The sequence below is a fragment of the Geotrypetes seraphini genome, chromosome 12 (genome assembly GCF_902459505.1).
Source record: "Geotrypetes seraphini chromosome 12, aGeoSer1.1, whole genome shotgun sequence".
NCBI classification, from domain to species: Eukaryota; Metazoa; Chordata; class Amphibia; order Gymnophiona; family Dermophiidae; genus Geotrypetes; species Geotrypetes seraphini.
Genome location: NC_047095.1, coordinates 100,757,583 through 100,784,577, shown reverse-complemented (window position 1 = coordinate 100,784,577; position 26,995 = coordinate 100,757,583). Strand labels below are relative to the sequence as shown.

The 26,995-nt window shown below is 39.8% G+C and overlaps 1 protein-coding gene across 1 annotated transcript; it reads right to left on the bottom strand.

Moving 5' to 3' along the window:
- On the bottom strand, positions 1-24,949 carry LOC117346180 (vomeronasal type-2 receptor 26-like). The gene is made up of 4 exons (XM_033915581.1): positions 24,263-24,949; positions 17,770-17,997; positions 5,485-5,611; positions 1-896 (listed from the first exon to the last, which is right to left on the bottom strand). Exons 1-4 carry the CDS (start codon positions 24,947-24,949, stop codon positions 1-3), a joined length of 1,938 nt encoding a protein of 645 aa, XP_033771472.1.
- Positions 24,950-26,995: the final 2,046 nt, after the last annotated feature.

The window sequence follows — 26,995 nt, the reverse complement described above, 5'->3', positions numbered from 1 at the left end:
TTATTTTGTTATTATGTATTTCCTGTTGTTTCTGTCAGGCCTCAACAGAATAATGTGGCATTTGGGGATAAAGATACATCCCAGAATCCCAGAACTAGAGGCCAGAATAGCAAATATCTCCACTGCTACCATATACTTTCCCTTAGTGCTCAGGTATGTTGGGATGAAAGAAATCCAGACACTACAGAACACCAACATGCTGAATGTAATATGCTTGGCCTCATTAAAACTGCCAGGTAGATTTCTTGCTAGGAAAGCTACAATAAAGCTGATACCAGCCAAAAGTCCCAGATAACCCAGAACACTGTAAAATGCAAATGCTGACCCTTCATTGCATTCAATTAATATTGTTCCAACTTCTGACTGAATGTTTTGATGTGGGAATGGAGTAGCGGTACCCAACCAGACAAGGCACAGGAGAACTTGAAGAAGGGAACAGGAAAGGACTATAAAATATGACACCCTAGAACCCATCCATTTCCGAAGCTTGTTTCCAGGCTTGGTAGCCTGGAAAGCCATGACCACAGTGACTGTTTTTGCTAGGACAGAGGAGAGAGAGATGGAGAAGGTTATTCCAAAGGCAGTCTGTCGGAGAACACAAGTCATTTCATCAGGATGGCCTATGAATATCAATGAGCTGAGAAAGCAGAGCATGAGAGAGACTAAGAGAATGTAGCTTAGGTTTCTGTTGTTGGATCTCACAATGGGAGTGTCTTGGTACTTTATGAAGATTCCCAGAAGGAAAGCAGTGATGAGAAAGAAGAAAATGCTGATAAGTGTCAAAATGATTCCCAAAGTTTCTTCATAGGATAAGAAGCTTATCAATTTTGGGACACAGACATCTCTTTTTTCATTGGGCCATTGGTCCTCTGGGCATTTCATACAGTTGTCCATATCTAATAAGAAAGAATATTTTCTAATCATCTCAAAATTGAAATCAGTTTAGGAAACTAACTAAATATTGCTTTTTTAAATTGAAATAATTTTTTTTCTTTGGCTTGTAGGTTATGCTAGAATGTATGGTTGAGCTTCATTTTTTAAAGTTTTATAATGCATTCATAGGGTGATTTTATAGCAGGTCACCCATAAGTGAAGAAGACTTTTATTTTGGGTGTATTTTGAAAAGAAATGTGGAGGTTCATTTTCAATATGATGTCTAAATATGATTTTGTCAAATAACATAAACCCAATCATTAATAATTAATGAACTTCTTGATCCTCAGCTGGCTTTGCAGACTTTCATAAAATTGTGGTTGCTTATTGCTATAGTGACATTCCTCATCAGATCCTATAATTTTCTAAATACGATTTTGGACATTTTGGGGAAAAAAATCCAGTAAAGAGAATGCCCATTTTTAAACCAGAAAAAAAACAGCTTCATTTTTTGAAAATGGCCATTTGTCCTAAGTGTACCTATCATTTTGAACCATTTTGTGATGTAGGAGTGATGTAGGAGTGATGTAGGAGTGTGTGTTCTTTGTAGACTGGCCAGACAGACATTCCAGCAGAGCAGTGGTGCACCCTAGTGAACTTCACATACTGACATTTTTTTGAAATGGAAGATATTAGAGATACACATTTCCCAAAGCTGAAAATTGACAAATTCAAGTTTAAGTTTCAAGTTTATTAAAGTTTTTGATTAATCGCTTAATCATATTTCAAAGCGATGAACATACATAAAAAACAGTAAAAATTACAATATTAAAAGTAATACATTATTGAAACATAAAAAATAAACTAGACTATATACAAACTTAACAAACAAGAACAAAGTGGCAAAGGGGATTTGAACTACAAATTATTATAGAAAAGGTGGTCAGGTAAAAACACAAGGTTAGGTATTTAAGATGCGTGGTCAAATACAACATTATTAATAAATTCAAAATTAAGAATTATTGCTCAAAGGCATCTTTGAAAAGGAATTCAGAAACAAAACACAAAACCTTTTTCCTTCCTTTGTTGTCTAAGCATTGATTTGGTCCCAGTGTCTCCTGCTTATCTTAACTCTTAACAAGGTCCACTGTACTTTTGATCTTTCTTTGCTCTCTATGTCCATTATCCATCTTTCCTCTGAATCCCTATCTCTTCTATTCAGCTACTGTACTCTTTCTTCCTCCCTCTCTGTATTATGTCTTCTTGTATTCAATATCACCCCTATGTGTCACTGTCTTTGTGCTCCCTCCATGTCCAGCATCTACTCTCTGTTTCTCCCCATATCTATTTTCTCTAATTCCTTCCTCCTGTGCACCAATCCCCCTTATAGTTCAGCATCTCTTTTCCCTCTTTCCTTCCTGGAATCTTCTTCCATCACTCCTAGGTTATTCCTCTACTTTTATTCCTACTTTCCTCCTGTACCCTCTAACACTACCCCCATATTCCAGCATATCTTCTGTCTCTGACCCTCCTTGGTCTAGACTCTAGAGCAGGGGTGTCGAAGTCGGTCCTCGAGGGCCGCAATCCAGTCGGGTTTTCAAGATTTCCCCAATGAATATGCATGATATCTATGTGCACGCACTGCTTTCAATGCATAGTCATTGGGGAAATCCTGAAAACCCGACCGGATTGCGGCCCTCGAGGACCGACTTCGACACCTGTGCTCTAGAGTCTCTTTATCTCTTTCATTCTCTCCTCACCTTCCTTTAGTTCTCCATTCCAAATGTATTTCTTATTCTCATTCTATCCCTTTTTAGTCCAGGATGTGCATGTGTGTGTGTGTGTGTGTCTTCCAGGGGGGGCCACAGGAGGGGCCTAAGACTCCTGGGCCTATTCTGGTTGGCCCAGGCACCTTAGGCCCCACCTGTGGGCGGGGTTTCAGATGCCTGGGCCAATCCGGCCCCATTCTGTAGCCAGCTGGCCTGCCGGATGGGTGGGTTTGGCACCCATCCGTCCAGCCAACATTTTACAGGTATAGAGGGTGGGATTGGGGGTGGGGGGGGTGGCAGGTTAGCGGTGGGGGCTGATTTGGGGTTCGGGGGGGCGGTCATTGGGGGTTGTCAAGGGCAGGAGGGCCTGGGATCCCTCCTGCCCGTATTGTAGGGGGGGTGGGGGGTAGGGGGTCCGCCTGGGCAGGAGGGGTTGGGCTCCCTCCTGCCCAATCATGTAGGGAGGTGGGGGGCCAGAGGCCAGGAGGGCTTGGGCTCCCGCCTGGCCTGATCGTAATCGGGGGTTCTGCGGGTGCCCGGGGCAGGAGGGCTTGGGCTCCCTCTTGCCCCAAACGTACTTGGGGGGGGGGGGTCGGTGCCGCGGGGAAAGAGGGCTTGGGCTCCCTCTTGCCCTGATTTGTATATGGGGGGTGATGTATCACGGCAGGACAGATGCCTCATCTCCCCTACCGCGATGCCATCACTCCTCTACCTGAACTGCTGCGACCCGCGGCAGGAGAGATAGGGCATCTCTCCTGCTGCGGGTCACAGCAGTTCGGGTAGAGGAGTGATGGCATCGCGGTAGGGGAGATGAGGCATCTCTCCTGCCGCGATCATTGCTGTAGGGGGTAGACAGGTTGCTGGGGCCGCTGAGCTGATCGCAGCAGCCATGATCAGCTCAGCAGCCCCTTTTTCGACACTTAGACCTATTTTGACTTCATCTAAGTCAAAACATATAAGTGCCGACTAGGCAACCTGCCTAAGGTTTTGGTTATACCTGCTGCACGCCTAGGGTGTAGGTCGGCCCACCGCCCGCCCTTTCCCCTCCTCTAAACATACCTCTTTTCTCTCTGTGCGTTTAGTGGCAGGGGAAAGGCCTAAGCTGGTTTTATATATGTCTAAAACCTGCTTTGATTATGGGTACTTGGACGATCAGGCTTTTTTATCGTCCAAGTAGCCGTTTAGGACACTTTTTAGATGTTTTTTTTTTTTATTATGAACCCCATAGTATGTATTTTGGACCTGGGGCAATGGAGACTTGCCTAGAATCACAAGTGATTGTAGTAGGAATTCAACCCAGTTCCCCAGTATTGAAGAATTCCTGAAATTTACAGATTTGATAGGTGTCACAGATGATATGAAAACTGATTTGTTGTACTAGATTTTGTGAATGAATCAAAGCTGAGAATACTGTATATATTAAAGTTTAGGGAATTTAAAATGAGATCTAGTGAAAAGCCTGAGACCTTGTAAATAAAGATTACAATAATTGTAAAAGTCCTCTGCTCAAAGATTAGGATGTCTAAATTATTGTATCTGCATTCTAGCTATGCTAAGGAAGTTCAGAAGTTTGACTTTGTGACCCTTAAGACATAGGCAAAAAACATCTATGGGATTTAAAGATAAGGTTATCAAAGGAGCAGGGAACTTGTTTTTTTTTACAGAGAGAATCTATTCCTTATACAATGCTAATTGGAGGTCATACAGAAGTTAGGATGTGTCTACAGGATGCAGGCCTTATACTGACATGATTGTTGTCTGAAAAAGTCAGATCAAAAGTGATTTAGAATTTATATGGAGAAAAAGTAAAACACTGCTACTTAACATTAGAATGGACTTAACATTAAATTAAGGATTTAAATGTAAAATTGGAAAGGAAGTCATGTGATCAGCTGTGCCATTGTATTCAAAAGCATGATAATTACTACAAATGATGTCACATAGGGTATAAATCTGTTTGTCCTTGCTTTCTCCTTTTGGAGAGCACTAAAATTTTGATGGCATGTATCGGATCTGCCCAGGCATGTGAAGCATTAATAAAATGTATTTGATTATTACTTGGCTTTTTCTCATGTCTGTTATTTGAATTTACAGAACAGAGTCTCTAGCCCAGTTATGTTGGGAGAGAGATTCCATTCTGGCAATTCTTTTGGCCCCGCTGTTCAAGTCTTCCAGCCTGGCTTGAACACCAGGTTCTCAGGCTGCTGCACTAAATACTAGGATACTCCTCTAATATAAACTTCTGAATTTGACGAATAAAGGATGGACATTCATATTAAGATCTACTGGGATCTTCTAAATAACCAAAATTGACCTTTGTAGAAGATAAGGGCCCTATTCTATTAACAGCACCTATACCATAGACATTGAGAAACACAATACATAGCACATGACAATTTTAAGTTAGGCAGCATTTATAGATTTATGCCTAGCTTTGCCTAAAGTGGACTTAGGTGCCAGTAGATATACTAATCGTAGGTGACACTATTTATCCTAGGGTTTTCTTGATCTAAATACCAGTTCCAAATTTAGGCACCAAAGTCCAAAACAGAAGCCTACATACCAAACACACCCACAACCCTGGTAGGAGCCTTGGACTAGGCACATACTTGAAAATGGTGCTAATTGCTTATTATTAGCACCAATTATCTTTTTAAATAATTAAGTCTGGTGCCTAGATCAGCTAGGTGTCTTTTATAGAATCTGGGCCAACATGCTGGACTGGATGGTCCATTGGTCTTTTTTTCAGTATGTATTTTATTGGTTTTTTCTAAATCTCAAAGAGCAGACATCATTCTGAATAACCTGCCAGCATGAACCTCATGGGCTACACATCACTCACCAGTTTCATTGGAGATTTCTCCACTTGGACAGGGAATACAGTCATAGCAGCAGACAGGCTTTCCTTCTTTTGTTAATTTCCTATAGCCAGGAACACAATTCTGACTGCATCTGGATTCTGGAGGTGTCTGAGGGTTGAGAAAAAACTCTATGTTCAGTTGACGATAGATTGTAATTTTTCCAAATGTAATATTACTTTTCTGTCCATTTATGGAACTATTCAGATCTTTTCTTCAGATATTACAAATTGCCCTTTAGAAAATTGCTTTCAGAAGGATCTGCCTAATGTAGGAATATTTTACTAACTGTTAGTTTATTCCTAGAACACATACATTGTAGGAAGTTATATTTAACTAGTTAAAAAGAAGGCATTTATGTAGGGAGTAGTTTAGGTACCTCCTTTATGGGTTTAAGTAGAATTGCAACTTCTGACCATATGTTTTTGAAGCAGTGATAGAAACATAGAAACATGATGGCAGATAAAGGCCAAATGGCCCATCTAGTCTGTCTATCTGCAGTAACCATTATCTCTTTCTGTCTCTGAGAGATCCCACGTGCCTATCCCAGGCCCTCTTGAATTCAGACACAGTCTCTGTTTCTACCACCTCTTCTGGGAGACTGTTCCATGCATTTGACCCTTTCCATAAAAATGTATTTTCTCAGATTACTCCGGAACCTCTTAACTTCATCCTATGTCCTCTCATTGCAGAGTTTCCTTCAAACAAAAGAGACTTGACTCATGCACATTTATATTATGTAGGTGTTTAGATGTCTCTATCATAACTCCCCTCTCATATCTTTCCTCCAAAGAATACAGATTGAGATCTTTATGTCTGTCCCCATATGCCTTATGATGAAGACCATATACCATTTTAGAAGCTTTCCTCTGACTGACTCCATCTTTTTATATCTTTTTGAAGGTGCAGCCTCCAGAATTGTACACAATATTCTAAATGAGGTTTCACCAAAGTCTTAAACAGGAACATCAATATTGTCTTTATCCTACTAGCCATATCTCTCCCTATGCAACCTAGCATCCTCCTAGCTTTTACCATCACCTTTTCCACCTGTTTGGCCACCTTAAGATCATCACACCCAAGTCTCGCACTTCTGTCGTGCACATAAGCTCATCACTCCTTATTTCGGGTTTTTGCAGCCCAAATGTATGACCTTGCATTTCTTAGCATTAAATTTTAGCTGCCAAATTTCAGACCATTCTTCAAGCTCTGCCAGGACTTTCTTCATGTTGTTCACACCATCCAGCATCTCTACTCTATTGCAGATTTTTGTATCATCCGCAAAGAGGCAAATCTTATCCGCCAACCCTTCAGCAATATTGTTTATAAAAATGTTAAAAAGAACAGGCCCAAGAACAGAACCTTGAGGCACACCACTGGTAACATCCATTTCCTCAAAGCTTTCCACTCAACCAGTTCTTGACCCAGCCTGTCATTTTGGGATCCATCCTGAAGGCACTCAGTTTATTTATTAGACGTGTGTGTGGAACACTGTAAAAGGCTTTGCTAACATCTAAATACACCACATCTAGCGCACATCCTCTATCCAATTCTCTGGTCACCCAGTCAAAGAAATTAATCAGATTTGTCTGACAAGACCTGCCTCTAGTGAATCCATGTTGCCTCCGGTCCTGTAATCCACAGGATTCCAGAAACTTGGCCATTCTCTGTTTTAAAAGTGTTTCCATTAATTTGCTTACCACAGAAGTCATAAGAACATAAGAAGTGTCTCCGCTGGGTCAGACCAGAGCTCCATAGTGCCCAGCAGTCCACCCGTGCGGCAGCCCAACAGGTCTTCTCTATACCCCTCTATACCCTTTTCCTTCAGAAAATTGTCCAATCCCTTCTTGTACCCTAATACCATACTCTGTCCTATCACACCCTCTGGAAGTGAATTCCAGGTGTCCACCACCAGTTGGGTGAAGAAAAACTTCCTAGCATTGGTTTTGAATCTGTCTCCTTTTAACTTTTCCAAATGCCCTCTTGATCTTGTAGTTTTCGAAAGTTTGAAGAATCTGTCCCTCTCCACTTTCTCTATGCCCTTCATGATCTTGTAAGTCTCTATCATATCCCCTCTAATTCTCCTCTTCTCCAGGAAAAAGAGTCCCAGTTTTTCCAGCCTGAAAGGGCTGTAATTTGCTACTTCTTCCTTACTTCTACTTTTGTGGAGACTACATCTGCCCTTCAGCAGTCCTCCGGTACCACTCTTGGCTCTAGAGTCTCATTGAACATTCCTAAATTCCTTCTGTACCCAAGGATGTACACCATCCGGCCCAATTGCTTTGTCTACCTTTATTTTATTTAGCTCCTCACAAATACAACCCTCTGAAAATTGATCAGTGTCTGTTACTCCTCCATCCTTATTCACGTTTGTCTTTTGCGTTCAGGCTCCTGGTGTTTCAGCCGTGAACACAGAACAGAAATATCTGTTAAGCAATTTGGCCTTTTCTTTATCAGTTTCTACATATTCCTCCCCTTCACCTTTGAGTCTCACAATGCCACTTTTGCACTTCTTCTATCTACTCAGCTACTATTTTTTGAGAGCCAAAGTGGCCTTCTTTTCCTCTTACTTACTTGCCTCACAAAAGGTTTGTCATCCTTATATTGGCTCCTTTCAGTTTTTCCCACTGCATTTCCACTCCTTCCAGGCCTTCACATCCAGACAATAATTCCTTGACATAAACCCTCATCCAACAGTTAGTTCTTTTAATGTCTAGAACTTTGCTTTTAAATAAGCCCTCTCTATACCCATCTTAATATTAAACTATACCATGCAGTGATCACTGGATGCAAGATGATCACCCACTGTAACATCAGAAAAACTTTCCCTGTTTGTAAACATTATGTCCACTATGACCCCATCCCATGTGTTTTCCATTACTAACTGCTGGAACAGCTCTCCTTGTAGAGAATCCAGAATCTCCCTAATTTTAGAAGACCCTGCAATAGGGATACCTTAATCAACATCCGGCATGTTAAAATCACCTAGTAGCAAGACCCCCTTTTTTAGATATATTCTGAATGTCTACTATTAAATTTCTATTTACTTCTTCCGTCTGTGAAGGAAGCCTGTACATCACACCAATGTAAATATATTCACTATTCCCTCTTTTCAAATTAGTCTACAGTGCTTCTTCCTTGCCCTGCATATTCTGCAATTGTGTGGCTTTAATATGTTCTTTAACATTTAATGCTACTCCTCCTCATTTTCTTCCTACCTTGTCTTTCCTGAAAAGATTATAGCCTGGTATAACTACATCCCAGTCATGGTTCTCTATGAACCATATCTATGTGATCACTACTATATACAACTCCTCTTTTTCCATCACAACTTCTAGATCCAGAATCTTGTTTCCCATGCTTCGAGCATTTGTATATACTGCTTTCCAGACATTGCCCCCTTTTCCCATTTGTGTAGAGGTATTAAGTGATTTACTTACCTGAGGGTTTATACTTACTCTGGAGCTTTGATCACCCTGCCCTATCACTTCTAGTTTAAAGACCTCTTTAGTAGATTAATCAGCCTGCTGGCAAAGACACTTCTTCTCTTCTTTGATAGATGCATCCCATCCCTGCTAAGCAGACCTTGGAAGGTCATACCATGGTATAGGAAACCAAGACGCTCTCAATGACACCATCCACATAGCCAATCATTCATCTCCAGGATGCAAGCTTCTCCACCCTAGCTTTTAACCTCGACAGGGAGGATGGACAAAAATACCATCTGTGCACCTGACTGCTTCACCTTCTCTCCCAGAGCCACAAAGTCACTTTTGACATGTTTGCAGGGGTATCTGGCAGTATTGTGAGTGCCGATGCGGATGATCAGCATTAGATAGTAGTCATCAGGCTTGATGAGTCTCAGCAATCTCTCTGTAACATCTTGGATTTTGGCTCCAGGCAGACAGCATACCTCTCGTGACATCATGTCTGGTCTACAGAGATTTCAGCAGTTGGAACCCGGGCACAGTGCCAGGTGGGGCTTTGGAATCTTGCCCAGAAATAGCTAAGAAGAAAAAATTAAAAAAAAAAAAAATTAAATTGAATCAGGTTGGGCAGATTGGATGGACCATTCGGGTCTTTATCTGCCGTCATCTACTATGTTACAGATATACACTTCTGTACCCTTCAGAAGAGAATTGCAAACTACCCTACCTTATGCCTCATAGTGGTTACAGACCCAGTACTTTTTGGGATTTTAAGATCTGGTCCTTCCTCTCCTTGGGTTGTTCTCATCTCATCTACTTCCAGGACAGCATACTGGTTCTTCAGTTCAAGGGTGGGGGTAGTCACAGTACCAATCTTGCAGTGTCCATAAACTGAGTCCACCTGTCTTCCCCACTACTGGAAATCTTTGACATCACATGAATCATTCCATCGATGTACATCTTGTTCTCACAGATGCTTCTCAATCTTGCCACCTCCTCTCTTAGTTCTTTTACTTCCTTCATGAGGGATTCAATCTGAAGACAGCTTGTACATGGAACTACTCCCTCTGCCTGGGTAACATTTTCTGTCTGCACAGAGACAGAAGTTGTAACCTGAGCAGCAGCTTTGGTGATAAGATGTTTCCCAGCTATACTTTGGTGCAGAAGAACTTACACCTAGAAGTAAAAATGAGCTAGGGGTGGGCCTGCTGATCTTCTACAACCTCACTCTTAGAACCAGGCTTAATGAGGGCTAGGCACTAGGCCAGCATTCCTCCCCTCAAGGGTCACCTGTGAAGTCTGATTTCCTAAGAAAATCCTCAGAGTTCAGTCTTTTGAAGAACTCCGTGATCACTATGGATTGCCGTCTACTTAATCTTTTCACTATCTACAACGTAGACAGCATTTTGGTTCATCTTTGCAACAAATGCAGTTTCTCCTCAGCACCGGTGATCACCTGTTTGCCTCAGTTGCCTTGTCACCATCACCCATTTTCAGCAGAATATCATCTTTTGAGACTTAAACATAAGAGTTCCTTGGTTGTTCAGTGGAAATGGAGTCAAGATTTACATGAAGATTTAACACCTTTAGAATGGAAATATTTTTGGTCCATTAGCAACAAACCTCTTGGATCTGCTTCTATTTTACAATCCTTCTATTTTTCATGCACAGAGCCTTATGGTTCCATACAAAGCAAACTGCAGCACAAACTACGACGTTCTCATTCTGTTGGAGACATGGTTTTTTTCCCTGGACCCCTTCAGCATATGCTTTATAATTGTTCCATGATACACCCCTTTTAGGTAGTGGTTTGGGCTTTAATTTGTGATATTTTGCCCATCTCTATTTCAGTTCACTACTTGCTTATCATTCTGCATCTCATACATTGACTCTTACCGATGAGCAATCACATCTTTTGGACATTATGATGGCAGTGGCGATTAAGGTAGTACTTGTTCACTGAAAGACATGCCCCCTCTTGTACTAAGGTACGATAACTGATTAGCGTGCATTAAACACTATCATATCCATAGACTAACATGCACGCATTGGCGTATAGCGCATGCTAAATCAATTAGCACACACTAATTGGTTAGCACACCTTGGTAAAAGAGGACCTAAATCTAACTTTGGACTTTTTCTACAAATGGCCAAAATTAGAGATACACAAATGGATATTTTCAAATGGCAAGCTGTTGACTATCAAAGGGGTTTTTTTTTTAATCAACTATTTTGACTTCTTGGCTACCAGGACATCTAGGCCAAAAGAACACCAAATGCATTTGCCATTGTTTTTTTAAATGTCCAAGAGAATGCTAGGAATGATAAAGAAGGAGATCACGAACAGATCAGAGAAGATTATCATGCCGCTGTACCGGGCCATGGTACGCCCTCACCTGGAGTACTGCATGCAGCAGTGGTCACCGTAAATGAAGAAGGACACAGTACTACTCGAAAGGGTCCAGAGAAGAATGACTAAGATGGTTAAGGGGCTGGAGGAACTGCTCTACAGCAAAAGATTAGAGAAACTGGGCCTCTTCTCCCTCAAACAGAGGAGATTGAGAGGGGACATGATTGAAACATTCAAGGTACAGAAGGGGTTAGACTTAGTAGATAAGGACAGGTTATTCACCCTCTCCAAGGTAGGGAGAACGAGAGGGCACTCTAAAGTTGAAAGGGGATAGATTATGTACAAACGTAAGGAAGTTCTTCTTCACCCAGAGAGTGGTAGAAAGCTGTAACCCTCTTCCAGAGGCTGTTATAGGGGAAAACACCCTCCAAGGATTCAAGACAAAGTTAGACATGTTCCTGCTGAACAAGAAAGTGCCCTGGTAGGGCTAGTCTCAGTTAGGTTGCTGATCTTTGACCAGAGGGCCGCTGAGTGAGCGGACTGCTGCGCATGATGGACCACTGGTCTGACCCAGCAGTGTCAATTCTTATGTTCTTATTAAAAATCCAAATCATTCCCATTTAGACATAGGAGGGGTCAGTATTTTGATGGACTGGCCATATAGACATCCAACAGAGAAGTGGGCACGTTAGAGGGTACTGCTGTGAACTTCATATAAAGGGTGCCAAATATATATCTCACCATAACCCCCTTATAATTTATGCTAAGCCCTCTAAAACTCAATCAAAACAAAACTATACCCACCTGTCTACCACCCCAATAGCCCCCATGGCTGCAGTGAGCATCTAAATGGCTGTATAGTATGGTTTTGGTACGGTCACACGTTCTACCATAAAAGTAATGGTTATTGTGCCTTATGAGACAGGCTTCTCCTTTCCATGGCTCAGTAGTCCACCCACCAGTCTACTTAAGATACCTGTGAGATGCTCTAGTAGGCTTTCCCACACTAGATTCTGCTGTTCTACTATAGCCCCACCCTCAGGACAGTACTAGTAATTACAAGGTACCAACTGAAGCTGTGTGGTTACCCCAAACAACAATACAAAGAACACGCGATAATGGCCACGAAGCCCTTTAAATCTCTATGGGCTTCAGGGCTGTTACCATGTGGCAGCCGCTAGCATATCTTTGTAGAAGAAGAGGTAAATGAGAGTAAATACTTATTAAATAAACTAGCCTCTTCCTATCACCTCTGAAAGCAATAGGAGGAATTGTAAGCTAAGGAAAACTCAGGAAAAATGTTACAACTATCGGAGTAAAGTTTTATTTAAAATTTGAATGTAATAAAAACAAGAAAAAAGAAATTTTAATGTTAAATAATTTACAGTTATATATTTTTTTTTGTTCTAACCATTAGTAAACAATTTCCAGAACTAAATACTCTTGGAATGAAAATGTATACCTCTTCATAAGAAAAATAAATGTCAAATAAAGTAAACCAAACTTCTTTCTTTAAGTCTAAACTATCAGATTTGTGCACAAGTTTGAACAATATTGGTAATTAAAAGAATCTGACTGTGCAATGTTTTATCGTACAGGTGAAATTGAAGATTGGAGTTGACTGGATTTTCTCTCTTCTCAGAACCAGCTAAGTATGTGAAAATATCTTTCTTTCTTTTTCTTGCTTGTGGTAGGTACCAGCACTCTTGACTGAAGTACTCTGAAGATTTTGCAGCAACCTACTAACCTAACTCAAAAAGGCAAAACCCCTATTTTCTATCAAAAAGTATATTTATTTTCTATTTCTTCTTTGACAAAGGTTAATTTAAAGATTGCTTTGTTGTAAGTGGCTATAAAATAAACAAATAATTGATTGAGCCCTAAGCTAAACTCTCCCCAAAAAAGTAGAAGCAAAATCAGAATAGATTCTCAATTTCCAAAATCTGCTTCTTAAATCAAATAAGATTTATAGTCAGTCCTTACAAAAATATCAAGAGACAGATAATTGTCAAAAATAACACCCAAGATCACAAATAAATGTGTGTCACTGATATTTAAATGTGTTTCTTTCAAGTTCATACAAACCAGGTCACCTTTTTCAATTTCAAATAATGCCTGACACATCTAAATTTAATATCAGGGGAGCCTTCTTAAATTCTCTCACAAACAGGAGCTGTGTTACCTTTACCTCAAAGAGGGTGGACACAATAGAAATCAGCTTCCTTTATCCTCAATGGAGTTAGATACTAAAACATCTGTTAAAATTACTATTTTTAGTGAATAATGAAAACTGAAAATATTAAACAGTCAATTAAAATGAACTGGGAACTCTCTCACAAAAATCCAATCCAGCAGAACCACATTCATACACTGAGAGCCAATTGTAACCTGCAGGCTCTACTATATATTATTTAACTAAACAGACACTCAATACTCAAATTTTACAGTTGACAAAAAGACAGCCACCGACACAAAGCATCTTGTCACAAATGCTCATTCCCAACTGCCAAACCAGTAGATTTAGAACTTCCAATCAGCACTGCTGATCTCTGCTACAAGAAGCCTCATGCATGGGACAGAGATCAGCTCTTTTAGCCCTGCAAACAAAAATATCCAGTTACAATATACCTCACCACAAATGTAACATCAAATAAACTCCTTTTCCTTATTTCCTACCTTCAAGGAGCTTCTTTTTCATTTATTTTTTTTATATGTTTCCTTCTCATGTAATCCCTCCTCATGAGGCCTAGGCCCAGCATACAGCCACCAAATGGCTCTGTCTTTGAGCCGTTACTTGACAACCCCTATGCATCCACCAGGTGAGACTGAAGCCATGAACCAGGCTGAACCTCTTAACATGAGCCCAGATTAAACTGCTTCTTTGTATCATATGTTCTGGACTTGTGTGCCAATTCAGTGCTTCTGGACTTCTGTGGTGACTTAACTTTCAGGACTTTTGCATAGGCGCTTACCATGCAAGCGGTCGTTTATCTGTTTTCTAATTTTCTCACGCTGGGCACGTGGAATGTAACTAACTGCTTGCTCGAGTGGTTGTTCCTTTTGCCACGTAAATGTATTTTCTGTAATTGGTGCCAGCAGGAGGCCCCTTCAGTGACAAAGTAGAAGAATGATGTCTATGCCTTGTTACACATGGAGCGTTTGGACGTCAAGAGAGCCTCTCAGGCTGCCTGGTGGCGGTTTCTATAGATTTTGGTCCCCTGTATTTGATAGCTTGTCTCCCAGAGCCCGTAGCTACTTGCTGAATATGTGATGCTGTGTGGGAGGAGAGGTGGGGGTGGAGGTAGGAGGGACAGTTGGGACTTGTTGTGCTGTACATGGGGCCAGTGTGAAGAACACACATATGTGGCTCACTTTGGTCTGTATTCTTTGTTAAAATGTATAAATTAATATCTGGATTTTTGAATAAGAAACCAAAAAACAGGTCTTTGTGACATTTGGAGAATTGAGATAAAGCATCAAATTACTGTGTCTCAATGGCCACAGATCTGGGCTTGGAGGATGAGATGTACGGTGTCTGCATCTATGAAACAAATGTGGTTTTTCTTGATTCATAGAGCGTGTTGGACTCCGGTTAGATTACAGGAATTAGATATTTCCAAGTCTAATAGATGCTGGCACTTTCATCTTGAACCTGGGACATTAGACCTGGGAGATTATATTATTGTCCCTTGATACTTCAATTTTGGAGATCAGGTGAATAAAGTAATGGAAAATCCAGTGGCACTAACATATGACACTGTGCTATTTGGCACTATGATGAGAACTAAAAGTCAAATATCATCTCACAATAATAAACTTCTCTTTATTATGACAGGAGTTGCCATACAGCTTATTTTAAGGAATTGGAAAAACTGGGATCACTTAAACTATACCTTTTGGTGGGAGTCTCTCTGCCATGTTTTTAAAATGGAACATATTATGGCTATACAACAGGGACATTATAAGAAGTTTCTGAAGATTTGGGAGCCATTGACAAAATTTTGCAAAGAGTGATTGGTGATTTTGCCCTATGGTCATACACGTCCAGGGTGGGTTGGAACATATTTTTAAATTTCTGAATTTGAGTGTACTTTTGGAGGGGGGATGTTTTGCAGAGCGTTGCTGAATATTTAGTGTATAATAATACTAGGATGTGTCTATTTGGAATAATTAAGGAAGGGTGGGTGGGAAGGGTTATAATATTGTATGTATTTATGATGAGTGTTAGTAAGATTTTCAAGTGATATTAATAGATATTAATTTATACATTTATGTACACTTGTTCTATGATATAAAATGAATAAAGAAATGTAAAAAAATATATATAATATAATTATGGGGGAGGGGGTGATATATCTGTTTGTCATAGATTGCATTTTTAATTGTATTTAAGTGCTTTTATAGTGTAATATGATTGTATTATATATTGCACTTACTTGTGGTTTCAAAATGAATACAGATATTAAAAAAATAACCTAATGTAACCAGGATTAAAAGTTTAAAAGATACTGAGTGAAAAAACAGGGTTTAAAGAAACAGAGAGGGTCTGGAATTTAATAACTGTATTTTTTTCTTATTTTTGAGAGGTTTGTGTATTGTTTGTATTGGTGCAGTTTTGAGGTTTTCTGTTGCTAATTTCCTGCACAGGTCTGCTGTCCTAGTGCAGAGATCAGCATCAGCTGCTTGAACATTCTAACTGTCAGATTTGACAGTTGGGAGGGTGACTTGGATCTGTGTGGAGGTGTTTTGGTTTCTGTGCCTGGTGAGAAGGTAATTCTGGTGGTTTTTATTTGAATTTGTGAAGGATTGTGAAATTCTGGATAAGGTCTGAAGTTTGGTATTGATGCTGGTAATGTTTGTGAGTCTGAAGAGAGTTTTTGTGATGTTCTGCGAGAATCTTCTGGGAAATGTGTGAGAGATACCCCGACTAAGAAATATATGGTTCTGAGTTCTGAATAAAGTTGCAGTCTGATATTCTGTGAGAATCTTCTGAGAAGTGTTTGAGAGATTCTATAAGTGAGAAATTTATTGTGCTGATTTTTTCAGTTTGCTCTTCTGTGAGACTCTTCTGGGAAATGTTTGAGAGGATCTTTGAGTGACTTCTGTGGTGCTGATTTTTGGAGGAGATTTTTATGAGAGATCCTGTGACAGATTCCTGTGGAATGTTATAAGAGAATATTGATAAAAGAAAATTGGTAAACTGTTTTGGGAACGTTTTCCTGAGAATATCTGTTGTAAAGTTTATTAAGAATCTGAGTGATTTGAGATATAGGAGTGATTTGAGATATAGGAAATTTGAGTGATTTTAAAAATAGGAAATTCTGGGGAGGGAAAAATATAGGGAATATGCTTGAATACCTGATTGTAAAAACCGCTTAGATAACCTTGATAGGCGGTATATAAAATCCTAATAAAAAACTTGAAAAACTTGAATATCAATTATCTATTTTTTTTCTAGCTTAGAAAGTATATTTAGGCAATTTGGAGGTTATTAGATTAGGATAGGGTTTTCCCTTATTGGTTTGTTTAAGTCAGAGTAGTAGGTTGGTTCCAGCAAGAGAGAGTCTGCTAGCAACAGCGCGCCTACGTGGTACCCCTACATAGCAAGAACATAAAGCCTCAAATACCCAAATCTGAGGAAAAAGAAGAATTTTACAGAGGGGAAGTAGAATCTCTTTGTTTAGATTTGCTTTACAGCATTTGTTTATTAAATATTATTTCTAATTTAAATTCTGAATCCTTAGTGCTTCTTTATATTTATTTTATTATACGTTTAATGAACTATTTTTATTTCAAGTTTATACCATATTATTATATATTATTATTTTGTTTATGTAATTCACCCCTTCTCCTGGGGAAAGGTATCAATTTAACCCTCGGTGTGCACGACTACAAAACAAAGCTTATTTCAAGAGGGATACCTTTTACCTCAGTCTGAGAAGGAGAGGGTATAAATAACCTACACCTCCTAGCTGTATCCCTAATTGGGCCTGCTCACCTGCTTTTTGCCTCAAAGCACAGGGTCTTCTTCCACCGCTGGTCCTCTCTTATCTTTTTGATGCTTCCTTGTATATTTAGGCCTCATTCCGGCCCTGCTGCTCTTGGTATACTTCTTCAATGATATCTTTGTACCCACATTAATGCGCATGAATGTGGCAATGCTTAAAATCTAGTCCATGCATTGGTACAGGCCTGGTCCTTGCCCATATGGCCCTGCCTTCCTCCTGCTTGCCTTCTTCTACAGTCCAGAGGCCCAGAAACTGCCAGAATCACTTCAGACCTGACTCAATCACCGATACAATCACTGCCAACCCAACCCATGATTTGGTCAATGGCTACACTGACTCTAGCCCCCTCAAAGATAACCACCTAGGATTTAGCAAAACCAACAACGGCCAATAATGAATTAGAACAATTACTATTTGTTTTATCACAACATGAAATACCTTTTGTATTATGAGGGATTTTAAATAATGTTTCATCACTCTCACCTGAGCAAATGCAGCATCCCACACTATCATGTTTTCATTGATGGTGAAATCCTCCCCAGGGAGAGCATAAGGTTTGTAACTTCCAACAATTTCATATTGCACTGTTTTATTTTTCAGAGAGATCAGATTAATAATACTGTATTCCATGAGTAGGTCTCCATTCTCATCAAAAAAGATGTCTTCACCAAGCACATTCTTAAAGTGTACATTCTTCAGATAACGATGAAGCTAAGGAATAAATGACATGTTTTCAGGAATGCCTGGAACTGCCAAGTTCCCATTTATTTATTTACTTATGTATTTGTTTAAGAATAATTATAATTTGCCAGTCTGATGTTCACTCACAAGGGCACACATTAAAAACACAATCACACCTAAATCCTTTACTGGGTGGAGACTCCCAATGTGGAACTTAGTATCATCTGGGTTATTCTTCCCTATTTACACCATTTTGCACATGTCCACATTGAATTTTAACTGTTCTGTCTCCCAGACTCACAAGGTCCTCCTGCAGTTTCTTACAATCTGCATTCAATTTGACAATGTTGAAAAATGTTGTGTCATTGGCACTTTTGATCACCCCACTCATGTTCCCATTCCTCAATCATTTATAAATATGTTAAAAAGCACCAGTCCCTGTTCAGATCCCTGAGGTACTTTTCTATTTACATTCCTGTTTTTTTTTTAAATTTATTTATTTATTTATAAGTTTTCACATTATTTAACAAGCATATCATCTTGTACAGAAAGTGTAATTAAGATAACATAGTATTAAAATTACTTTCCATCCAGAAAATAAATCAAATTATAATAGGAAATTATTTCTCTACTTAATCACACACTAGTCCTCAAAATTAGGATCCATGATTAAGAAATAGTAGTGATTGAACCATCTAATAATTAACAAGAAAGCTCACTATCTGATGCTGAAACAGAGCTAAATTATTACTCGGACTTAGATATTATTCCATTTCAAGGCGCTTATTGGAGAGGAAAGCCGTCAAATGAGCCGGTTCAAAAAACACATATTTTAAAGTACGATAGCTCACTACACATTTACAAGGATATCTAAGGAAAAATAAACCTCCAATTTGAGTCACACCTGGTTTAAATAATATAAATTCCCTTCTTCTCTTTTGAGTCTCCCTAGAGACATCAGGAAAAATTTGAATATGGAAACCCAGGAAGTCTCTGGATCTATTTTTAAAGAAAAGTTTAAGGATCCAATCTTTGTCTGGAGCCAAAGCCACAGACAATAAGAGAGTGGCTGAAATAGCCACTTCTCCATCTGATTGTTCCAATAAAGCGGAAACGTCCAGGGAACTTTCCTGAGGTTTTCCAACACCTTCTTTCTTCTGAGGGTCCTGAGTCTTTGTAGGTAGATAATACACTCTTGACAAAGGTGGTAAAGAGTTCTCAGGAATTTTAAGTATTTCCAGAAAGTAGCGCTTTATCATTTCACTTGGGGAAATTGACGGAACCCTTGGAAAATTAATTAAACGTAAATTATTAATACGACTATTGTTTTCAAGTACTTCCAATTTTCTCCTTATAATCAAATTATCCTTTACAAGTAAATCATGATGGCTTCCAATCATTTTTATATCCTTCTTTTCTTCTTGCATATCTGATTTCAATAATATAATATCTTCTTTCAAAGTTTTTATTTCTTCTTTCTGGTCTTTCAATTCTTTATCTAAATTTTTAATTTGAGGATTCAAGGAATTCCCCAATGCCAATGCTAATTCCCAAAGTGAGTCTAGTGTAACTTCTGGGAGCTTAACTGGAGCAAAAGGAACTATTAGTATAGTATAAGCAGGCTCAGATGATTGGTTTACCTCCCCAGTGCCTTGTTCCTCAATAGCAAAAGATGAACCGGTCGCTGGTTTTTCCAAAAGAAGCAAGTCCTTTTGAGCCATTTCCTGCAGCGAGCCCTCCGATTCACTGGCCTCTCGAGGGGAGAATACTGCCTCTTCGGACACATTCTCCTCTCGTGGTGAGCTGGCTCCCAGCGGCAGCGGCTGGAGGGGAGGCGTCCTGACGTCGGGGCTCAGAGTGACGTCTAGCCCGTGGGTTTCTGCTGAAGCACTCCTCTCTGCCGGCACTCTCAATGAGCGATTCCCCGAGGCAGTTTGCTCCATTTGCAGGCGTCTGAAAATGTCCTCGATGGTAGGAACTGTGGGCACCAATCGCTGGGAGGCACCACCAACGCTTCTGCCCCTTCTTTTCGGCATCGTTGAAAGGTATGAGAAAAAACGCTCTCAGACGACCTGACAGCATTCAGATAGTGGCAGCCATCTTGGATCCTTGAGCTCTCTCTACATTCCTGTTTTAACCCTATTCTTTGTTTTCTATTGTTTAACCAACTTTTAGTCATAACAGTACACTGTCCCCTGTTCCATGACAATTTAACTGCCTGTGGAGTCTCTCATGATGGACTTTGGATAGAGAGACCTTGATTTTATGGGGCCAGGTTCTGTATACATCACCTAGAAAAACTGTGCTGGCCATGTGTCAATCACACTTAAGCACCATTAACAGAATTGCAGCTATTGGTACTCATAAAGTTTATCATCCAATAAATATGTAGTCAATCCAAAACAAGTGCAACTTCCTTAACACAGATCATGTTTCAAAAAAACTATTTCTCAAGAGGAAGAAAAATGCAGGTGAGGAGTGGAGACTGATTTGACCAGGTTCAGCGGCATCATGACAAAGCATTTTGAAACACCATCTGTGTTGAAGAAGTTGCACTTGTTTTGGATTGACTACATATTTATTGGATGATGAACTTTATGAATTTGGACTTTTATTGATTCAGCTGCACTTTAAAATCACTTTGTGGAGAAATTGGGATTGGGAGCACACCAAATTTTTTTTTCAGTTGGTTAAGGACTCGTGGCATGTTTTTGTTTAGTGCCCTCCATTTGGAATACAATCAGATTGCAAGAGCTCTCACAGACCTATTTAAGATAAGTAATTTATTATTTTTTCTACATACTTTATATTTATATGAGACCATTTGCTTTAAGTATTTAATCAATAGAGGTAGGGAGAGCCTTTGCCATGATATAAGAGTTGAACATATCTCTCTTGCTTTCCACTGGCTTTTAAAGTATGTTCACATCAATTAAATTGTGTCATGCATTTATTTTGCTTATTTCAATTCTCTCGTGTTATTCCTATATAATGGGAACCAAAGTTTTATACAACTGATGCCAATATCAATAGCAAACCTTAAGCGGACTTTATAGAATTAGGAACAGAATGCCTACAAATAATGATAGAAGTTTTGAATAACTGGACATAATGCGTAATTAAAGAAATGTGGTGACTGGCAGCATTTGGTAATCGCGTGTACAAAATGACATTGTATGGTGGAATGATTTCAGAATCATGTAGGGCTCCTTTTATCAAGGTGCGACATGGGGGTTAGCGCATCGGACATTTCATCATGCGCTAACCCCCGCGGCAAGCCTAAAAACTAACACCTCATCAATGGAGGCATTAGCGACTAGCATGGCAGGCGGTTTAACGCACGTTAACCGCCTATCGCACCTTGATAAAAGGAGCCCATAGAGTCAACATATTAAAATTTTTAGAAATAATTTGTCAACCATTTAAATTTCTAACAGTCTTTAATAAGAAAGAAGTATGCTTCATTTTCCATAGAAGAAATACCTAATAATTGAGGCATTATTATAAGAAGTTAAAGAAATGTTTTTTTTTTAAAGGCTGGTAGATAACTGAGATGTTGGATTTAAACCCTGATACAAATTAAAAATGCAGGGGAAAAGAGAGAAAGAAAGAGAAAAACACAGACTCACGGGTCCTTTTTCTAAGGTGCGGTAGTCAATTTAACATGCGCTAATTGATTTAGCGTGCAATAAACACAAACACGTATAGTATATCCTATGGACACATTATCATTTAGTATGTGCTAAATTGATTAGCGTGCGGTAAATCAGTTAGCATGTGCTAATCGCTTAGCGCATTGCAAAAGAAGGGGTTAGGTCTCCTTTTACAAAGGTTAACTAAGCATTGTAGCGCATGCTAAATATTAGCACATGCTAACCACACGCTAAACGCTGACACATGCATGTTAGTCTATGGGCACATTAACGGTTAGCACACGCATATATTTTGCATGCGCAAAAATGCATAGCGCACCTTAGTAAAACAGGGGATCAGTGTCACACTTACTGTTTATATTATAAATGTGCAGACTGAGTGGGAAAAAGAGATCTTTACCTGCTGACATTTTCTGTTTCTATAAGACAAAACAAGTAAATTTACCAAGAATTATAAACAAAAATATTAATTTATTCTTGTTTGTATACTATGGCGTTCATAATAAAAAAAAAAAAGTTTAAAAAGTGTCCTAAATGGCTACTTGGACGATCAAAAAGCCTGATTGTCCAAGTACCCATAACCAAAGCTGGTTTTTAGACGTATCTAAAACCAGCTTAGGCCTTTCTCCTGCCTCTAAATGCACAGAGAGTAAAGAGGCGTGTTTAGAGGAGGGGAAAGGGCAGGCAGTGGGTGGGTGGCCGACCTACACCTTAGGCAGGTTGCCTAGTTGGCACTTATACCTTTTTAACTTAGACGGTCAAACCAGGTCTAAGTGCCATAAAAGGGGCTGCTGAGCTGATGGCCGCAGGCGCGAATCAGTTCAGCAGCCCGGCAACCTGCCTACACCTCCACCGCAAGCATTGCGGCAGGAGAGATGCCTCATCTGCCCTACCGCGATGCCATCACCCCTCTACCCGAACTGCCGTGACTCACGGCAGGAGAGATGCCCAATCTCTCCTGGGGGTCGCCGGGGCCAGGAGGGCTTGGGCTCCCTCCTGGCCAGATCCAGTCAGGGCGGGGGTCTCCGGGGCCAGGAGGATTTGTGTTCTCAACTGGCCCAATCATACTCGGCGGGGGGGGGGGCATGATCGCCGGGGCAAGAGGGCTTGGGCTCCCTCTTGCCCTGATATCATCGGGGGTGCCGCGGCTGCTGTGGAGCAAGAGGGCTTGGGCTCCCTCTTGCCCTGATGTTGTCAGGGGGTGCCGCGGGTGCCTGGGGCAGGGGTCTTGGGCTCCCTCCTGCCCCAGGGTGAGGGTTGGGGGTATTGTGTAACCGGTGTTGTTTTTGACAGACACCGGTTACAGAATCCAGCTTTTAGGCGAAGGACTGGCACCTCCTTCGCCTAAAAGCCCTTGTGTTGGACATTTTAGGCTTATGCATTTTTTTGGTTCATTATGGGGTATAAGTGTAGACGTCGTGGGGGTGTACTTGTAGATGTAGTGGTTGGCTGGGCGTTTAAACAGCTGAAGGTAGAGGCAGGCCATTATCAAAACAAGGACGTTTGTTTTGGTTATGGACACTTTCCCTGCTTCTGCTTTCAACGTTTAAGGCCTTAGGCCAAAAAAGGACTGAGACGTTTTTTTTTATTCTACCCCTCCACGTCACCTAAACTGTTAAGAATTGACCTATGGTATTTCTTTTCTCTTTACCTAGAGAGTGTTAGAAGACAGTACATTTATAATCCTGAATCTAAAAATGTTTTCATTCAAATTTAAGTGCCTGTGTTCAGGTCAGTTTTCTAGAACCTAAAATTCAAATCCCCAACCTATGAGGGGAATTTTTAATAGGAGGAGTCTGAGGTGGTAGGTTATAGGCATGACAACCACAAACTCAGAGAAAAAAATTGTCAAAGCTGCCAGATGTCTATCTGAAAATCACACAAAAAAGCAAATTTATAGATATACCCAACAACTTTGTCTGATCATATCAGAGGAATTCCCATCAGTTGAGCTGGTTTTAGGGATTCCTGTCAGCTTAGCTGATGGGATTCCTCTGCCATGATCAGCTGATGGAAAGCCCTCAATGTGCTGTTTTATCCCCATCTCTAGGTGGTGGAAGGAGGTTGTGACCACTGGGGGAGTAAGGGGGGATCATGCTTCAATCCCCCCATATGATCAGTTTGGGCAGCTTTTGGGCACTTAGACTAACTAAAAAAGGTCTAACTGCTGGCATCAAAGTTCCCTTTAGGAAAGCTTTGATTATAGCTACAGTACATCCAGGTTAAAGCCTGCCTGATTCCCACCTATAACATTACTCCCAACAGGCCCCTTTGAGCTCTGGATGTACAGCTTAGAAGTGCTGTTGCACATCCAGAAAGCTGGTTTTGATTATCAGAACTTGGATGTCCCAGCTATCAGGACGTCCAAGTGCTGACTTAGTATGTGTTTGTTTGTTTGTTTTTTTGGACATTTCAAAGTTTTGATTATGCCCCTCTATAGGTCTGTAATTAATTTTCAAATAAAACCTGTCTATAATTGCCTACTGCTGAAAATAAGTGCTAAAACTTATAGATATTCAGATGATGGCCAGCACTGAATATCCTGAATTTATTTGGATGTAGCCAAGTTATTCTCCTTCCTTGCCCTTATTCTGCACAGTTTTGCTTTCTGAATATAGCATTCCCCTATGAAATGATCTTACCTTCCAAGGCAAATAATCTGATAATGTTTTTCGGTCTCCATTCCATGCAGTGTTCTTCCCAGATCCAGAGAAAAGCTTATCTCTCAGTGCATGTGCCAGGGCATACACAGCATTATAAATGTAATAGCTGTTGGCATAATGAGCATTGTTACAGAGGTACTCATGGGTTAAATCTCTATTTGTACTGCAGGATCTTTTGATGCTTTGGTGGCAATTCTTATGGCACAGTGCAGTCCACCAAGAGTCAACCATAAATTTATTAGGAAACATAATAGGTTTTACCTCACGTATAAATTTTAAAAAGCTTGGAATATTTTTCTTTACTTTTGAGAATAGTAGGGTGTTATTCTTGTAGCGAGGTTTCACTAGATAACCCAAATCACTTATTATAATCCAGACCTTACCAGGTATCATCTGACATTTGTTCCTTAAAATGATACCATGACTATCTTCTCTATTAAACAAACCAATGATCACATTAGCTGATGTTTTATGAATGCTCTCTTCAATTTCGGCATCTCTCTCTATTGTAAAATAATTGATCTGACTGAATATTTCTATGAATTCAATGCAGGCTCCACTTTTCTCAATCCTTTCTTTCAGGATCTGGACAAATGTCAGGCTGTTGTCATCATCAGGTGCGATGATACCAATCCAGGTCCATTTGAAATGCTTTAATAACTTCATGATCCCAGGAATGATTTTAATAATTCTTGGCATAATCTGGTATAAATATGAAGATGTATCACTTGAAAAAGGATTTGGAGACGTATAGCTGATCTGTTGAGAAATATAATTAATTCAGAATTATCTTTATTTTTAATAAATTGTGGGTTTAAGGTTTTCCATGTGGCAAAAAAAATACTATTGTCCTTATAAATTCAGGGTAACTTGATACTCAAAATGTGGCTCAACTGTAATGGGACATGAGTCACCTTTCTAAAATCAGCCAGGATGAGGGAGGGAATTTTTATCTTTTGTATAGATAGTGATTGATTATAAGTGCTTGGTTGATTATCATTATTTGTATATAAATTGTATTGCACTTTTTGTTGGCATTAAAAACTAAATAAAGTTTAAAAAATAAATAAATAAAATCAGCCAGTCCGGAAGATGCTCCAAGACTTCAGGAAGGATCCAATACATACCCTGCCGTATAATGAAAGCTTGATGGTATCTATAGAAATCTGGAAAATTTACCCCTCCCTCCTTGTGGTTTTTGCAAAGATACTAAAGCTGTTCCAGCAGATTTACCCAGCCAAATAAATTTTGTAAGGATCCCATTCAATTTCCTTATAAAAGGACCCTTGGAAATAAATCAGTAACATACTCATCAGTAACATACATTCAAAATCATCATTTTGATGGTTTGGATTCCCCCACCAAGAAAGATGTAATGGGTTCCAATGCTCACAAATTTATTTGACTTTCAGCAAATATTTTTCATTTACTATCATTGTATCTTCCAAAGTTCTTTGAATCATGATACCAAAATACTTTATACCCTGTTCCTTCCAAAGGAATGGGAATTAATCAAATAAGCCCTTTATATAATACACATTTAATGGAAGAACCTCCAATTTACTCCAATTTATTTTGTAACCAGAAAATTTGCCAAGTTGTTTTTTTTTTTTTTTTATAAATCTTTATTCATTTTTAAAACTTTCAACAAGTGTAACATAAGATGCAATCATTTTATACTTTAACATCACTTGATCACAAAATTTGCCAAATTGACGACGGCACAGTGTGCAGCGGCCGCTAAGAGAGTGAATAGAATGCTAGGTATAATCAAGAAGGGTATTATTACAAGAATGAAAGAAGTTATCCTGCCGTTGTATAGGGCGATGGTGCTTCCGCATCTGGAGTACTGCATCCAATATTGGTTGCCGTACCTTAAGAAGAATATGGCGTTACTTGAGAGGGTTCAAAGGAGAGTGACACGTCTAATAAAAGGGATGGAAAACCACTGAGAGATTGGAGAAACTGGGACTCTTTTCCCTGGAGAAGAGGAGACTTAGAGGGGATATGATAGAGGCTTACAAGATCATGAAGGGCATAGAGAGAGTAGAGAGGGACAGATTCTTCAAACTTCCAAAAAAATAAAAGAACAAGAGGGCATTCGGATAAGTTGAAAGGGGACAGATTCAAAACAAATGCTAGGAAGTTCTTCTTTACCCAACGTGTGGTGGACACCTGGAATTCGCTTCCAGAGGGCGTAATAGGGCAGAGTATGGTACTGAGATTCAAGAAAGGATAGGACACTTTCCTGCAGGAAAAGGAGATAGAGGGGTATAGATAGAGGATTACTGTACAGGTCCTGGACCTGTTGGGCTGCTGCGTGAGAGGACTGGTGGGCACGATGGACCTCAGGTCTGACCCAGCAGAGGCATTTCTTATGTTCTTATGTTCTAATTCCAGTAAATACGGGATGGTAGAATCAGGATTCTTCAAATTAAGCAAGATATCATCTGCATAAGCAGAGAATCCTTATATTCCCGACATGCATATTGTGACAGGGAAGCTCCTGTCACAGATAAAAAGACTGCTAACCCAGTCCAAAGTACAGCCCTCAAATCTGCAATCCCTAAAATAAAGCCTGTACACCCTGCTAAAAGCCTTAGTTTAGGCCAGAAAGAAAGAAAAGAGAAAAGTAGGTGATGTCAACGCCAGAAATTCAGGCAGGGAGGGCACAGAAAGCACAGTCTATCCCCTATTATTCCTTTCCGAGAG